The sequence below is a fragment of the Eulemur rufifrons genome, chromosome 16 (genome assembly GCF_041146395.1).
Source record: "Eulemur rufifrons isolate Redbay chromosome 16, OSU_ERuf_1, whole genome shotgun sequence".
In the NCBI taxonomy this organism is placed as follows: Eukaryota; Metazoa; Chordata; class Mammalia; order Primates; family Lemuridae; genus Eulemur; species Eulemur rufifrons.
The window spans coordinates 25,683,643-25,701,698 of record NC_090998.1 but is presented as its reverse complement, the minus strand read 5'-3'; the positions used below and the strand labels follow the sequence as shown (position 1 = coordinate 25,701,698).

The following is an 18,056-nucleotide window of genomic DNA, read 5'->3' as shown; positions in this document are numbered from 1 at the left end:
AAATACATACAAGAATAATCACTATAGGGCTGTTTGTATCAGCAAGAAATTGAAGGGAAAATAACTGGTTGCATGAATAATGGTACATCCATGAAAAGAGTACTATGCAACCACCAGAATAAATTTGGAAGATCTATAAGTACTTCTGTAGAAATTTCTTTAAGTTACTGTACAAAGAAAAGCAAAGAGTATTAGCACGTATATATAATACACTGTCATCTATATAGAAAGGACAGTATACACTTTTACATGCCTAGATCATCTCTGGATGGTTACAAAAGAAACTGTAAAACTACTTGTATCAGAAGTGAGACTAGAAAACTACAACAAAAGAAAAATTTTCACTATATATCTTTTGCATTATCTCCCTTTACATTCATGCCCTTATACTTCATATTTGTATGTATGTGCCTGCCTGTCTGTGAAAACTGTAAAAAGTGTATCTTCTGAAGACAAAGAAATGTAATTCAAAATGAATACCTAAACAGACATGTATATATTGGTATCAGAATGATTCCTACTGTTACTGAACCAAATATAGCCTTTTTACTTTTGCTACTTTAAGATTATAATGATAAAGAGTCAGGGCATTATATTAATCATTGTAGAAAAAATACTTGCTGCCAAACATTCATGTTTTAGTAATATGGGATAATCCCCAAAACACTCTATTTTAAACTATTTTTCTTTAAATATATTCTAAAATATCCTAAAAAGCACACTGCAGTCTTTTTAAAAAGCAAATTCAGAGTCAGACAGAACAGATTAAGATGGTCCCATAAACTACTGTAAGAAAAATCAGTGTAAACAGTAAATGATAATTAAAATATATAGAAAATGACAAAGTTTCTCTTAAGTATTATAGTTCTTCACATTAATATGAGTGTTCCATGTTTATAGCTATGTTTTTAGAACAAATGTAATTTACTAGATTAGCACTGTGTCAGTTGTACCATGAGGTTAAAACCAGGCACCATGATTCACCTGGTGGAAGCTACTCATATTACAGATATTGTAACCAGAAAATAAAATTAAAAATAAACTCAGAACTCAAAATCCAGAAGAATACTTACATAAGTCCTTCAATTTATAGATTAGCTAATTGAGTTTCAGAAAAGTTACACAGTTGGTTGAAGGCAAAGCCAGAACTCTTCACTCCACAGTCAGGGATATTTGACTGTGAACCATACTATAAACCTAATCTTTAAAATCATAAGAAATATCACTGGTATATTCCCTGTTATATGCATTAATGAAGGCATGAACTTCCACAATTACTGAAAACCCACATCAGGACTAATACTGACATGTACAGTAATAATGTACAGCCTTACAGAAACTATCATCTTAAGTATCATTTTAAAGAACTGGCTCCATAGTAAAAGACGGTGAGTTAATAACCTGGGAGGTAAAAAGAAAATACAGGAAGTAGCAGAAAGAAGATATATGGCAAACGCACATTCAAATAATCTGAGTAAAGATACTATGAAATGAATACACTACAATAGAAAGCTGGCTCGTAACCTAACAAAAATGTCTGATGTAGATAGAAAGTAAAAGGGATGAAACGTTTTTAAACATTATCCACACTGCCTATTATAATGCATATATGTGACTATGTAATGAGTCACTTTCATATTTTACCTCAAATATAGATGAGACCAATGAATTTGATTAATGTTTATTATTACTATGTACAAACCACAGATTAATCTGAAGAAAAATATCGAAACAATTTTTCCTCAAACAAAAATTTGTGGACTCGGGTTCTGAGCTCTCGTAGATGTGTAACACAGATTCTACTGGAAAAACAGGGTTAGCAAGGACAGTAATGGGATATTAATAAAATGACCGATTTGTTGTCCTAGGTTTTCCTGGACAGGAGAATGGAGAATGGAAAACTCAACCATGAAATCAAAAAGGCATCTGTCTTCCAGGTTGTTCTCTGCCAATGTCTTGAGAAAAATGTTTGAACTTTCCTGTTGGCTTTGTATGCAAATAGCTCCAGATGCAAAGTGAACCACATCTAAGTTATTTGGTTCAACATCTGCTGGTCCAATTCCCATTATTCCTTCTAAAGGGTCAGCTTGTGACAGTTTAGTTTGCCCTCTATCTAAGCTGTTTTGAAGGAGCTAATTTGGATTAAAGTATCTATCTGGATCTCTAGTTTTTCCCTTTGATGGTCAATGCATTCTACTGTGGTCTGTGTAGTGCTACAAAGCACTTAGAAACATATTAGAAAGGACAGTGTTCAAGGTTTTGCCTCCCACCTTGCCTTCTAGACAATTTATATTGTGATACAGTTAAAACTAAAAAGCGAACAGTCATTTGCCTCTAATACTGCACCACCCATGTTGTACACAATGGCAACATGACAACACTTTTTTTTTTCAACTTCTTCCTTTTATTGGTAGCTCCATGACAACATTTTCTAACATAATATTCTTTTCATGTAACTGCTATCAAAGATTTGAAACTAAAGTTACTGATTAAAGTGTTTGCTAATATTAACAACACATTTTATGAAACATCCTGTCCTTTGGGATGACAACTTTTATACTGCATCCCTGAAAATGGAATAAGGTCCACAGCATGTGTCATTGAGTGTCTCATACACAGTACATATTCAAATATATAAGTGAATGAATGAACAAATAAAGAAAATTTTAAAAAATTCCATGGATTCTGAAATTTTGAGTCTGTTGCAACTAGAAAACATAATCCAAAAAAAAGTAGTGACACCAAACTAAGACTAACAGTTCTGAGAACTTGCAAGATCAAGTAAAGATACAGTCCTTTCAAAACAGTGTAAGTAGAGAACTTGCATTGGAAGGCAAAAGGGGGGAAAAGGAAAGAAATCAGAATATTTAGCTATATGTATCTATATATGTATATACATACCTAAATTCTGATTGATATATTAACATGTAGGCATATGCACATTTGTGCATGTATATGTACATGTGTGTGTATCAGAAGACAACCATTCCTTCTGAAAAGTCTCTGCTCTTAATCACCTAAAAAGTAGAACATTATGAGTCTCATAAACATTTAGAAAAGATTAATTGGGAACAATTTCAAAAAATAAGAGCTATCTTATCCAAAAATAAAAAGATCTTTTTCTGTAAAATAGACTGCCACGAGTAGCCAACTCAAAAACTTTCTTATATTATATGCTATGCAAAAGACCAACAAAATAGCTGTTCTTTCTTTCAGAAAATCTGACTATTCTTGTTAATCATCATTTCTATTTCAAATGACTGAATTGAGAATGATCGGGAAAATTAACTGAGCCCTAGAGAAAATAGGAAAAGAGACTGATAATTTCATATTCATTCATCTCTTATTTACATTCTCCAATATCTATGATAATGGAGGTATAAGGATACATTTTACAGGTTAGACGCCATACCTTAATGATATATGGATCTAGAGATAACAGTTTATGTAAAGAGTCAACATGCACATTTTCTTTATTCTGACTGGCAATTCATTAATTTCATCAGCAGCACTGTATACAAGCTAGCATTTAAAAGAGTACACCATGTAAATGATGCTAATATACAGTGAGATGCATGTCTTCAGGTAACTCGACCCACTGACAAAATCAAGGCTATAAACAGACACTTGGAGAGATACATTAATTATCCCGGGTGCTATTATGAGATCATTTTCCAACTAATTGCCAGTCCTGAAGAAGTATAATCACTAGGCACACTAAGCCCAGTACACTCTTTACTTAACAATATCCTTTACCCTAACCCCAAGAAGGAAGATTTCTATTTCCCCCACATATATTAAAAACTTAAACTAAATGTTTCTAAGTTATCTTCCTAGATTTTAAGCTGGGTAAAACTTGGTTAATATTCCTCTCTTTTAACAATATTTTCCATATAGATTATAGACAGCTGGGCTGTAAGTAGAGACATAGACCACCTAAAAAAAGAAAATTAGTCTTTTCTTATGCTGAAAAGAATCTGCCTTAGCTCTCTTAAGGGTTCCTATCTCTGGTCTTTAGTTTGGAAATGATTAAGTTGGGAATTAGGTTGTTTCTATCACTTTCTTTTTTTTTTTTATTTCAGGATATTACGAGGGTACAAACATTTTGGTTACATTTTATATCTTTGCCTCACCCAAGCAAGGATTAGAGGCATGCCCTTCCCCTCCACAATACTACAACTTTCAACCTCCAGCTACCTGAATCAGGGGCTGACTTCTTCAGCAGCCAGAAGACAAACTAACAAAGGAGAAAGATTGCTTTGACTGAGTGAACACACATACCATGTCTTTAACTTTAGCCCTTAGCCAGATTTGTTTTTCTCCATTTCTGCAAGTCATTGAGGAAATTGAGAAAGAGTACTTTCTTCAGGTCTGATTTATTTGACGGAATGAAGGAGAGACAGTGTGTGTATATATGAGAAGATTTGTTAACTCCAGTGTCATCAGGCTTTGAGGACATGACCTACTAATATATAGGCATGTGCAGATGTGACATAAAGTGTTCATTCCTGGAGAACAGGAACTATTAATAGATAACTTGTCCACAATATACAATTCTTTAGTACACTGTCACAATTTATTATAGGAAGCCAGATCCTGTTTCTGCTTTCATAAAAAGCAAAGAAATGCAATTTGGCTCCAACTTCCAACCTACTGAAACCATTTCCTCAAAAGCCACTTATGACCATCTGTGGGTTTTTCCTCAGCGTCCAATCTCACTGATATCTCTATAGCCTTTGACATTAGTGACCACAGAGTCTTTGAAGTTTTGTACTTCTGATTTCTGGGTTGTAGCACTAGCCCACTCTCCTCTTATCTCTCTGACCTGTCTCTTTTACCTCCTCCTATTCCCTAACTACAGACATCCAAGTTAATCTACTCAACTCTATCTTTTCTACATATTGTTTCTCCCAGTGATCTCCTACAACTTAAACTGTCATTATCAGTAGGAAAACCTTCTCCTGAATTCTAGGTACCTTAAATACACATGTCTAAAATAAATTCATTAAGGCCTCACATTGTACCAAACCAACTCTCAATTCTCTATTTCTGTCCATGGTTAACACCATTCTTTCAGAATCAAGACTTCAAACCTTAAAAACCAATTTTGACTCCTCCTTCACTGCCACAACCAGTAAGTCAGATAGTCCTGCTGATACTTTTTACAAAAAACTGAGTTACTGAAAAAGAACTGAAACAGAATCTGAAAGACTAGATTTCATCCCTAAACATATTTACATCATATCAAACTATAAAACTTTTTAAAATCATCATTGTGTCATCCATATGATGGTAATACTATAGTTGCCCTGCCTACCTTACCATAAACAAAAACACGACAGCACACTAAAAATCCTGAGCCATTATGTAAATATTATTTATTATCCCAACTCTTCTTATCCATTTCCATTGCCATCCTATTTATTCATTGAGTTACTAATTCACTCATTCATTTTTTTCTTTAATTATTCATTCTATAAATATTAGGAGCCAGCTATAAGCTAGACACTATGCTCAGCATTTAAGATATAACAACAGGACAAGCAGACATAGTGTCTAACACCACAAAACTTACAATTTAACGTGAAAGTCAGATAATAGGTGTATGTTGGCATGAAAGGGTTCACTGGAAAGGTGTCCCAAAAAAATAAATACTAAAGCAAGAAACAAAACATTAAAAAAAAATAAGAGTTAATATGGTAAGGGAGTGGGAAAGAGTGGCAGTGAAAAAATGAGAAAGACAACTTTTAGCAAAGCAAATAACATATGTAAAGCCCCCTAAGCAAGAATGAGCATCCTAACAATGCCATCCCTTTCTGTCGTTTGCAGTTTTGTTCCGTTTATCTTTTCCCTTCAAAATCTTTCCCCATTCTCCCATATCTGCCTGTTGAAATGATAAGCATCCTTCAAAGTCCAGATCAGCAATATATGTAGCCAGCTTTGAGGGCACTACTTGACTCATACCAGATATGAAATAACCATTTGCTAAATGAATAGATGGCAAAATCTTCAATCTTTTCAAATGACAAATCTGCTTCATATTACAAATATACATGTGCCTGTCCTATCTACCTTCGAAGTAAAGGACTACTAGACTATGCATCATGTTCTATACATCTCTATATCCCCATAGTGCCTAATGTATTAGAAGCACTGGATAAATAATTGTAGGATCAAAAACTCTAACAAGCTAGGACTAGGTATAGCTGTTGAAAATACTATCATCTTCTACTCCTGACTTTAAAATGATTTGACAGAAAAGTCTAGTAACCTCAAAATATTTTTTAGACATGAATATTCACATTGAATATTAGGTCTTCCAAGAAATGTCTGTCAATAATGGAATTTATTTTAATATTTAATTTCTTAGATGAAAATATTAGTTTTCAAAACTTTTGAATGATTTTATTTTAAAAAACTTAGAAATTTAAATAAGTAGAGATAATAAATTATTTTCAGAATATAAAAAGGGAGTCTAATGAGCTAGGCAATCTAAAAAAAGTTATTTGGTACTTCACCTTTCTAAATTAGAAAATGTAAATTGTACTTTAATATCATTTAATGTCCATATCATTTTTAGAATCAAGCTCAAACCACCATCATGGAATTTGTTATACAATTAATAGTTTGTTATTTTTAAAAAACCTAGATTCAAGAGTAAATCTGGGTCATTTCATTTTTCAGATCAGAGAAGGACAAGTGAAAAGGTGAGAAACAGGCTTTCAAAGAATAGATGAAAATGTTAAATGGAAAAAAATTCCTAGTTACTGTATCCCAGTACCTGCAGGAAAGGCAGCCCAAGGAATAGCAGGCGATGTTGTTTGAGTTTCACCATTTCCACCATCAAAAGTCTCTGCAGCCTACAAAGCAAAGGCAAGATTATTTTAGAAGATCTGAAAAGTAGTAATGCTATTCAAGTGACAAAGCATCCAAGTTCCACAAGCATTATCTTCTGTAACACACCACACACTTTCATATTCCCTTTAAATATCCAATTGCTTTTCAGTCTTCATTGCTACCACCCACCACAACTCACCACCCCCAGTACCCATGCCTTATTATCTTCAAGTAAAAATTCTTGTTCCTTATTCAAATAAATCTCCTTTCTATAAGATTTTTATTTTATGTATCCTTAACCACATTATCACTTGTGAACTTTATATATAAGTATTCTAACTTAACTCACTACAACATTTACCCATCTACGTAAGAAAAATAGTTTTTTCTTTAAAAATCTAGAGACCAAATCTTTCTAATTAATTAGCACAAGACACAGAGATTAATCTAAATAAACAGGATTCATCTACCATCTTCAATAATCTAACTGGACTTACTATAGAGAATTCCTACATTTAGAGAATTCTAAAGCTGACATTTTCAATCAACAAGCCATCCTATTTTCAGACAATTACTAAATGTTGAGTTTGTGGGTAAGAGTTCAGAGTTTTCTGTCTGTTAAGTGCTCAGGTCACAGCAAAATTATTACTGAAAATTAGAGCCAGAATTTCAATTTGGATTCTTCATTGAGTTGCCTGACAAGGAGATGTTAAGTGGGGCAATCGCCACAGGAGTTAAGTAACATAGAACACAGAAGGTACTCTCCACAAACTATGAAAAATGAACATACATGTGGGGGGCACCTAATAACTACAATTAAATTGCAATGTTGATCAACACTGTATTTATGTAATACTGAAAAGAACGGTGTGTAATTATTACTGTAAAGGGTGTTAGGCACTCTATTCTTTTCTGATAAAATACATGAAGCATGGTTTAAATAAAGGAGACCATGCTAGATTGTAACTTTCAAATAACTAACAAATTCCAAATAATAAACTGAGATGATATCTGAAAAATATATTTTCCTCAAAATATAAGAAATTTTAACAAAATTTTAAATGTTATATTTCAGTAACATAAATAAGATTCAATCACCTAGCAAAGCCTAAAATGGTAAACAAAATGCAGAAAACATAAAAATGTGCTAAACAAAAACCACTTTTAGATGAGACACAGAAAAAGGTATATCCATTCTCCATATTGACAGATATGAAAGATTGACAAAAGAGAAAAAGATCCCAACCTAAACTCACACCATTCTTTCATGAAATTCAGACCATTAAATATATGCCTAATAGTTTATTTCTCCTACTAATGTCATTAATCACATTCCCTAACTTTTGCAATCCCATTTTACCAAATCCAAACTAGGTGAAAGTCTTTAAAAAAAAAAAAAATCAGGCCGGGCGTGGTGGCTCACGCCTGTAATCCTAGCACTCTGGGAGGCCGAGGTGGGCGGATCGTTTGAGCTCAGGAGTTCGAGACCAGCCTGAGCAAGAGCGAGACCCCATCTCTACTAAAAATAGAAAGAAATTATATGGACAGCTAAAAATATATATAGAAAAAATTAGCCGGGCATGGTGGCTCATGCCTGTAGTCCCAGCTACTCGGGAGGCTGAGACAGGAGGATCGCTTGAGCTCAGGAGTTTGAGGTTGCTGTGAGCTAGGCTGACACCACGGCACTCACTCTAGCCTGGGCAACAGAGTGAGACTCTGTCTCAAAAAAAAAAAAAAAAATCATAGATTTCACTTGATGGTAGTTCCAGGACTTGAGCTCAGGCATCCTGACTCTTAATCCAGAGATTTTCCTGCAAGACTATACTGACTCCATAAAAATAACTGGGTTATAAAATATTTCAATAAAATGAACACACACTGAAAAGGATTAAGGGAAAGACAGTGCTTCTTCAGCTAATAATTTCCACTTAAAAAGTATCCATTTCAAACCTGAGAGAATAATCTAACAACACAAACATACTAATTAGCTTTATAAACCACCAAAACGCTATGTACTTAACATACTAAATTAACTCATTACAGGTGTAAATATAACAATATGTGACAGGATCTTTAATACTCATCCCTCATCTCAAAAGTATTTCCTAAGAGAGATGTATCCCAGCAAATCATCTGCTGACAATTTTTCAATCTTTCCTTTAGTGAGTGATTCCACTAGTAGCACTTAATTACCTCAATTTAAACCATTCCTATGGGCAAGAGTAAATGTTGGATAATAATAAATCAATTTTAACTTTCAGAAAGGATATTTTTAATTTTCCTTGATTGTATTCTTTTACTCCAGAATTACCTTCAAAATGATAAGGAAAAGATCATGAATGCCAATGAAAAATAATATATTTTCAAAATGGTTTACTCCCTTATGGAACCATAAAGTTAAAACAAACTAATGTAAATAATAGTGCGTACCTCAAAACCGCCAAAATCATCATCATCCATTCTTCAAGTTGCACCTGAAAAATATCAAAAGATACTGAAACAAGCCCATACACACATTTATGTCAAAACACTTCTCCAACTTAAATGTATGTATATTTTGATTTGTAAATTAAAACTATTTCATTCGGGTTAAAAAAAAACTTTAACTATTTATGTGTTTTTTAACACAAAAAGAACTGGTAATCGGCTTTTACTTTTTGGCAAAATTAGCAATTTCTGTAACTTTTTCAGCAACCATGTATTTTGCCATTTTATGTTGAGACGCCAGGAGTGGAAAAATATTCTTTTACATTTTAATTTGCTTTTCCCAAATTGGCACTAGGGCTCAATTCAATAATGCTTCCTGCTTTTTGCATCTATTCCTCAGTTGTCTGGCAACATCAGCACAAACTCCAGCTAAGAACAGGACTGTGGTGAATTTTTGGAACTCTGTCCCCCACCACAAAGGTTCTTCCTTGGTTTCATGGCCGAGGCTGATTTAGATTTTCAAAATTGATCAGCATTTTTGAGCTGTGGCCACAACTTTTGGAGCATTTTGATATGTGTATTTTTAGCTGAAACTGCTTTGCACTTTTGGAAAAATGTGGAGCAAGTTACTAGGCTGATCAAGATAAATCAAGTCATATATTCATGGGAGACTAGAGATGAGAAAAACACAAGCTAATATCCAGAATTCCTCTCTTCTTTACTCTTGAAGTATGTAAGAGAGACAAGCAATAGGATAATACATGCTTTATTTTGTCCTAAATGTACATCATAAAAATGGAAGTATAAAACCCTTAGTACCTGGGCTTTAAAAAAGAGTAAGATTTACCTAACAAACCATGAAAGAGCTATAAACCCTGAGGAGGTAAAATAAGTAATAGGTGACATATATTAAAATAAATTCTCAGACAGATTGCTTCTGAATCTATAATTTGGAACACATAATTGTGAAGCAGTGGCTTCATGTGATACTCTGGTCAATAATAACTTTCTTTTTTTATGATACACATTTAGGACAAAATAAAGCATGTATTAGCCTATTGCTTGTCTCTCTTACATACTTTTAACAGTAAAGAAGAGAGGAATTCTGGATATAGCTTGTGTTTTTCTCATCTCCAGTCTCCCATGAATATATGACTTGATTTATCTTGATCAGCCTAGTGATTTCTTTTTCTGTCTTTCAAAAATGAACACATTTCAAGTATCAATTAGTTTTCAATGAATCAGTAATACAAGTTGGACTGGATTACAGGAAAACAATACTCTCCCATTTCTAAAATAAATAGCTACACAAATTAAACTATATGTTAAACAATAATCCTAAAGGCATTTTCTAAGGTCATTTGCTTTAAGTAGTTATCTATAGCCATGTTGTGCCTTCTTACTGAAATGAATACTAATGCTTTTAAAAAGAAAACTCAAGAAGTTGTTAAAAAAAATAGTAAAAAACATTAATCTCAAAGATTTTGTTTTAATAGGCAAAGCAACTTTATTTTCACAGAAACTCAGTAGGTAATGACACTAAAAAAATATGAAAATGGAAATATATTATCAAAAGTAAGGGTATTAAATTAATCAGAATATAACAGTACCATCACCATTGCTCACAATTTAGCAATCTGACAAAAATTTTTTAAAAGATGTATTCTCCAAAAATTAAAACTAAGCCATCTATATACAGCACTTAAAAAATATAAACCAGACTTTCAGAAACTTTTGATGATGGTTAGTTTGAAATGGCATTCCACATTAATTTTGTGTTGCAAATGAACAGAAATCTGTATGTGATTACATTTTTCATGAAGAAATTACTGAAGAATGAATGATATGGACACTGAGAATTAACCAAGTCAAATTATAAACACCAAGTTTGTATTTTCCATATGTATCCCATGAATCTCAAGAGACAATTAAAAAATATTTTTAACATCTACACACACTACACACAAATAATATGGTTTCAAAAGGAAGAATTTTTAGAGTAATGTTTCTGGTGTGTTTTCGTAAGTTGCATCCCAATCAATTATTTGTAAGGTGCCAGAAAATTTGAAAACAAAAACAAATATCCATGCCTAACAATCATTTCAGCATGTTTTCCTGTGGTAATGAACCAAATACCATCAGTTTCCTAAGTACTGATTTAGCTCTACAAAAGAACATATTAGTGACCACTGATATTTTCCACACCCAGCAACTTTTAGGTATAAAAAGGCAGATGACAGTCATCCCCTTTTTTATTTTCAAAGAATTATTAAGACAGTAAAAAAAGTGTCAAGTTTCTTAAAATACAGTACTAGAGAACTAAATATTATTGTTAAAGCAATAATTGTTCTCCATATAATTTAGATTCCAAATCCACGACTCCACAGCACCATGTGACACCATGCTTGCAGTCCAGCTCTTCACTATAGAACTGCTAGCTACAAGCCACTCCCATGATGTACTACCATTACACCTAGACCTGGATGAAGCAAACACCCACAACCCTGACACCTGTGGCCACCACCTAGATAGCCTCAGCAAACAGCCATTGCTAACACCAGGGGAGACCAGGGCAGAGCAACCTCCTGCACACCTACCTCAGTGGAGAAAGAATCACCAGACCCCTGCTAGAGCCTCCAACAGCAGCCTAGGGACCAGCACACCATAGGGAGTGCCCCAGCACTGGCCCCAGGGAGATGCCCCAGCACTGGCCCCAGTCCCCCCGGCCAGCCTAGTCCCTGGCTAAGATCCTGCAAAGCACACAGATACCCACCAAGGTCCAGTAACATGCCCGCCACTGGCAGAAGTCCCATGACATTTCCAAGTGCCTGCTAAGGTCCAATGACTGGCCCAGGCACCAGCCCAGTTTACACCACCCACTGCCATGGAAAAGGACTTGCAAAACCCGCTGCCTGAGCTCCCAACAGTGGTTTGGGGAGGAACCCACCAATCTGAAAGAATATCCTCCAGCATTGGCTTGGACTGTGATAACCGCATGGCATCAAGATGACTTAGAAAAGCTAAGTTACAGGCTTTCAGGATATCCACTGGATCAACCCACTGGAGTAGGACACAGAAGCGTTGTCTAGGGACCTCTCCTCTTTCTAACTAAGTGGGAGAGTTCCCAGAAAAGGAGACCAGGCATACTGCAATCCTATCAGCCCTGAGCTGACAGAAGAGGTTTCCGATAGGAAGAAACCAGCAAAAAAATTCTGGCATCATGAAAAACTAAGCTAGTTCAACACCCCCAAAGGATTACAATGGATCCATGGATTCTTCTCTGGTGAATCTAATCCATCCATGAAAAGAACCTCATCAGAAGTTCCACAAAGAAACAGTTACCTCAGGGAATACTACTTTGACAAACTCCAGCACGTAAAAAGAATTTCCAATTAGCTCCTGATTTCAATAAGAAGCAGACTACTGTAAAGGTTAAAAGAAGGGATTATGAAGTCAGGATGCCTCAATTAAAATTCCAGCTTTGCCACTTTCTGTGTTACGCTGGACACATAAACATTTTGTGCCTCAGTTTCTTCATCTGTCAATTAGGGATTATAATAATAATAGAAATTAACTTGTAAGGTCATTATAAGGATTAAATATGTTAAAATAGATGAAGAGCTTAAAGCAGTATCTGACATATTCTAAGCATTAAATGTTTGCTTCACTCTTACACATGAGCAGACTCCCAAGGACAACCAAAGATATGAAGAAAGCATCAAATATTAAAAATAGAGACCAAAAAAAGAAGATTAAAAGGATGAAAAAAATTAAGACTATCCAAGAGAGAAAATCTTCAACAACAACAAAAGAACCTCAAACATATCTTCAGAGAGTTAATAACAGAAGATAGTTTGTGCATGAAATAAGAATAGGATACCCTAATTTGGGTGGGGAGGAAGGGATGGACAACAAGACTAAAGTCTTATAAATAAAAAAGTGTAATTGTAGAAATGAAAAACTGCAGGGTGGAAAATAAGGAAATCTCCTTGAAAAAGAAAATTATAAGGGAAAAATGGAAAATCAGAGTAAAAACATAAGAAAATTATTAATACAAGATCTTGTCCAGGATATGCAGTATCTAATTATTAGTTCTAGAAAAAAAGAACAGAGAAAACAAAACTGAAGAAATCATCAATATAAAGAAAATTTTTTCTAAAACTAAAGGCTATTATTTCCAGATTTAATAGGTCCATTAAGTTTCCAAGAAAATAAAAAGGAAAAAACCCACACCAAGGTAGAGCAGAGAAGAAGAGAAAATCCTACAAGCTTCCAGAGAGATAAAATAGGTTTCATACAAAGGATCAAGACTATAATGGCATCAGACTACAACATAGCATCACTGGAAGGTGAAAAACAATGGAGCAATGCTTTTAAAATTCTGATGGAAAAATGACTTACAAATACACAATTCTATAATTAGCCAAATCAACACATAATTAATTTGAGGAAAGAATAAAGTCATATTCATATGTGTAAGATCTCAAAACAACTTTGATTTCCCAAACACTCTTTATTTAAAAAGCTATGGAGGAAACCAAGGGAATAATATAAGAAAGAGGACATGGGATTAGAAAGTAAGAGATCCAACTAAAGTGAAAAGCAAAGGGAATTCTCCCAGAATGAGGGTAAAATGAGTTCCCACAGTATCTATGTACCAAGAATACATATCAACCAGTCCAGATTAGAGTAGATCAGAAACCTCCCGGGAGATGTATTAAAGCAAATGAAATTAATAGACTATCTTATAGGTTTTACCATCATGAATGTAATTTTAAGCAACTGGAAGAAAATTTAGGGTTGAATTAGAGATTAGAGAATTAACCAAATGAAAACAGAGAGAAACCATTATGTTAGACAGGAAAAGTAAACATTATACCCTATATTTTTCAGCTGTGAATGGTATTTACCCAGTCATAATAATGTAAACAGTGACCAATTGAACCAAAATTATAATATAACCATATTGGGAATGTAAGAGAAAGAAGATTGGGGTGAGGGTAGACGGGGGTGATGAAAGACAGCTAAAGCCTCATCTTTCACACTGGAAAGCTGATCTGTCTGAAATTGGAAAATCAAAAAGTAGCAATAAAAACATGTTATTTTGAAATACACTGGTAAACACTAAAAGAATTAGCTATATGTGTTAAATATCTTGCTTCTAGAAAGCAGGAAATGGAAGGATAGGGAAAGAAGGGAGGGCATAGGAGACTATTGTACATCGCAGCAAGCCTTTTACAACTTGAAACTATGAACACAAAAAACAATATGGCATGATGAGCCAACTACCTGTTATTTACATCAAAATACTCTGAAAAAAACTCAAGAAAAATATCGCTTTATAAAACTAACCATAAAAAGAGGCACAAATGCTTTAAATTAGCATTTACTCAATAAATAAATTAGCATTTTCATGTTAGTCTCCATTATAACATTTTCCCATATTATAAGAATTTAAACACAATATAAAACTGTATCTTTAGACACCAGTTGCTCAAAACCAATCCCCTCCCCGTCCACACACACTCAAAAAATCCTAACAGAGAAAAAGACACTGAGGTAACCGACTTCAAAAAATAAAGTCTCAAGAGATCAATCCAAGTTATTCAAGCATCCCAAAGTGCCCTACTAGTTAACACTGTCCACTTAGCATTTAAATAAATCTCTATACCATCTGTAAAACTACTTTGCTAACCAACATCCTCATAGTTGCAATAATATTTTTCCATTTGATCCTGTTTGGTGCCATGTTTCCTAGAAGCAAATGAAACAAGTGATTTTTATTTTCTGACTCTCCTGTGCAAACATAAATTGGAAAGAGGAAACAGAACAAAGGAAACACACACACACACATACACACCCCTTAATTAAGAGTTAATAATAGCCATTAAGACTGAGAAAATTAGAAGATTCTAAACATACAAGATCAGAATTTCAGGCTGATCAGTTCAAGGAAATTATTTGTTTACCTTAATTTCCACAAGAAATTTGGAGGTAGTATTGGGACCATTTGTTAATCTTTTTTTACACCCTAGCACCTTGAACCAAGCAGTTCCTAGCACATAAGAAGGGCTCATAGATTATTTTTGAATCAATGCTTTTGGAATAAATAACCAAATGAAAGTAAATGAGTTGCTAATAGTTCCCATATGACTTCCTTTTCTGTCTTATTTTTCCAAGAAAAATACATTGGAGCTCAGGCAATAGAAGATCAAGTTGCTAGCACTAAAACAGCTCCACTCATATTAAGACATGAGCCTAAACACCTATATCTTAAAAGAAATTACATTGCTACTTTCCATTCTCTTCAAGTACACAATCATTACTGGGGCTAATGGTAATTTTGAAATTTCCTATGAAGCTGAATTAAAGAAGTATTGCTACACTACAAATTCTACTGCCAATGAACCTTAGCCAGTAGCAAAATATTATCACAAGTACAAAAAATATCTGATGTATAAATTTGTAATAAATTTATACATGAAAAATACCTGAAAAATCTTCTATTCATAAATGATCAGATAGGAAAACATCCCAACCACTAATAATTTTAATAACTACAATTTTTCCTGTATATAATTTTCATCTGTTATCAATTAAGTTTTTGTCTCTACCAACTTTCAACTAAGAAAATTTACATATTTGGATAAAATAAGAAAAATAAAAATTATAAGGCACTTAGTCTCCAAAACCTTATCTACTTTCCACTCTCTGGTTAATTCTTCTGCCTCCTCTAGTGCCTTAATAGCAATTTTTCCCCAGGCTAATCGCCCTCTGATCCTATCTCATTATCCTCTTCTTCAAAGAATGCATACACTCTCATAATTTTAATGGTCTGCACAAATTTTCCAGAACTAACCACTTCTCAGGGGCTAGTCATATATTTACAACCAAATAATGAACATTTTTATGGAGCTATCCCTCCATCAACTCAAAATTCTCACCGCATGAACTGTACTCCTATCTGGCAAAATCCCATTCCCTGATGAATGTTAGGGGGAAGATATTTCACTTCCTCTGCTCACATTTTAAAAGATGCAGGCCTCTCGATATAAGGAAACAAGATTAAAGAAATACTATGATCCCTCTCTCTATCCTCTTTACTCCTCTCCAAGAAAAGAGTAAGAATAACAATGGTGAGAGCAGGACATCCATAGATGTCTGTTAGATGAGATTATAGAGTTTAGTGTGCATGCAAAGTAGATCTTTGAGTTCCTCACTGGGAACTTGGTGCCCATAAACAATATACTATTATTCTAGTATAGCTCCCCTGGAGAAGCTCACCAGGTAAAAACTTCATTCTTTTAGTGTGAAGACTTGCTTTTTTAGCTACTATGCCTGTGATGGACGGGTAAATTTAATTTAGAGGAAAATGCATGGAAGACCTCATTTCAGACTTAGGTCCAAGCCACATTTACATTAAAGCTTTAACAACAGAACCACTACTCTGATTTCTGTATGACTTTTGATTCTATTCCTCAATTAATTCAGAATACAGAATGGTTGCAAAGCAACTGATAACGCCTCACCGCCCCCCCCCCCCAAGAACCACCACCAATATCCAATTACCTGTCTTCTGATGAGAACCATCAGAGAAAATCACCATGAAATTCAGGTTTCCCATTGTCAACTAGATTCCCAGTGCTGCTTGCCACACCCACCATTTCTTATTAAAACTTTCTTTCATTCTCCAGAAACTGCCAACTCTCCTCAAACTTCCAACCTTTTTATTCCTTTCGGCAATCAAAGCAAATGGCCAAGTCTCCTGCTAAACAGGGAAAACAGAAGACCTTTTAAGATAAGTCCCTCAAGGTCTTCCTACTAAAACTATAGTTACCAGCATTCTGCTCACAAAGAAAAAAGAATGCCTCCACCTACTACTTAAGGCCAATTCCTCCATCTGTGCTCTTGGAAACAGATTTCTCAATTGTTCCTTATTAAATATTCAACTTCCCCCTCTTATTTGGCATTTTCCATCAACACTGAAACATGCTTCAGGTCCTAGTCTTTAAAGATGAAACAAAACAAAAGCAAACCTTCCTCAACTACACCGTCCCCTCCAATCACAGTCCTTCCCTTTTCACAACCCAATTTCACAGACACTCTATTCTTACATCCAATTTCTGCAAATTACCTCCTTCTCACTAAATGCAAAAAGACACTTTCAATTCGTTGTCTTATTTGAACATTAACAGCATTTGATCTGTCTTTCCTTCTCAAAACACTCTAACCCCATGATATGCAAGACAACCATACTCCTTCCTTCTTTTTTCATAGTTCTCTGACTGCTTCTCAATCTCTCTTGCAGGTTCTTCTACCTACTCTTTAAATGCTGGTGTTCCTAAGGGCTCCAACCTAACCCTATTTTTCTTTACACTTCAGATATACTTCCTGGACTACTTCATTCACTCCTTTGGATTCATTTATAATCACAAGCTAAAGTATCTCTAATTTGGTTATGTCTCCTGAGCTCCAGATCCACATACCCCAGAGACAACTGAATAGTTTCTCTTTCAATCTAACAGGCACCTCAAATTCAATACAACCAAACTGAACTTAAAATCTCCCCCACTAGCCTCAAATTTCCTCTTCCTCCAGGATTCTGTGGCCCAGTGACTGGTACTATCACCTATAACACAGTTGGTCAAGCCAAATCTTGGAGTCATCTTGGTCTCCTCCTTCTCTCTCTCACTCCACACATGCAGTCAATCACCAAATCCTATCTCCTACATACCTCTAACCACCTGCTCCTCTCACTCCCTAATACCTCCACCTGAGTTAAGGCAACCATT

General features: G+C 34.6%; 1 protein-coding gene across 1 annotated transcript in view; it reads right to left on the bottom strand.

Annotated features, from left to right (window-relative positions):
• The window catches only part of CCDC91 (coiled-coil domain containing 91), a 292,221-nt gene that overhangs the window by 223,304 nt on the left and 50,861 nt on the right, over positions 1-18,056 (bottom strand). Inside the window, exons 2-3 of the mRNA XM_069489816.1 lie at positions 9,268-9,311; positions 6,782-6,860 (exon numbers count right to left, since the gene is read on the bottom strand). Coding sequence (XP_069345917.1) covers positions 6,782-6,860; positions 9,268-9,297 — 109 coding nt within the window. The 5' untranslated portion in view covers positions 9,298-9,311. The remainder of the gene's footprint in view (positions 1-6,781; positions 6,861-9,267; positions 9,312-18,056) is intronic.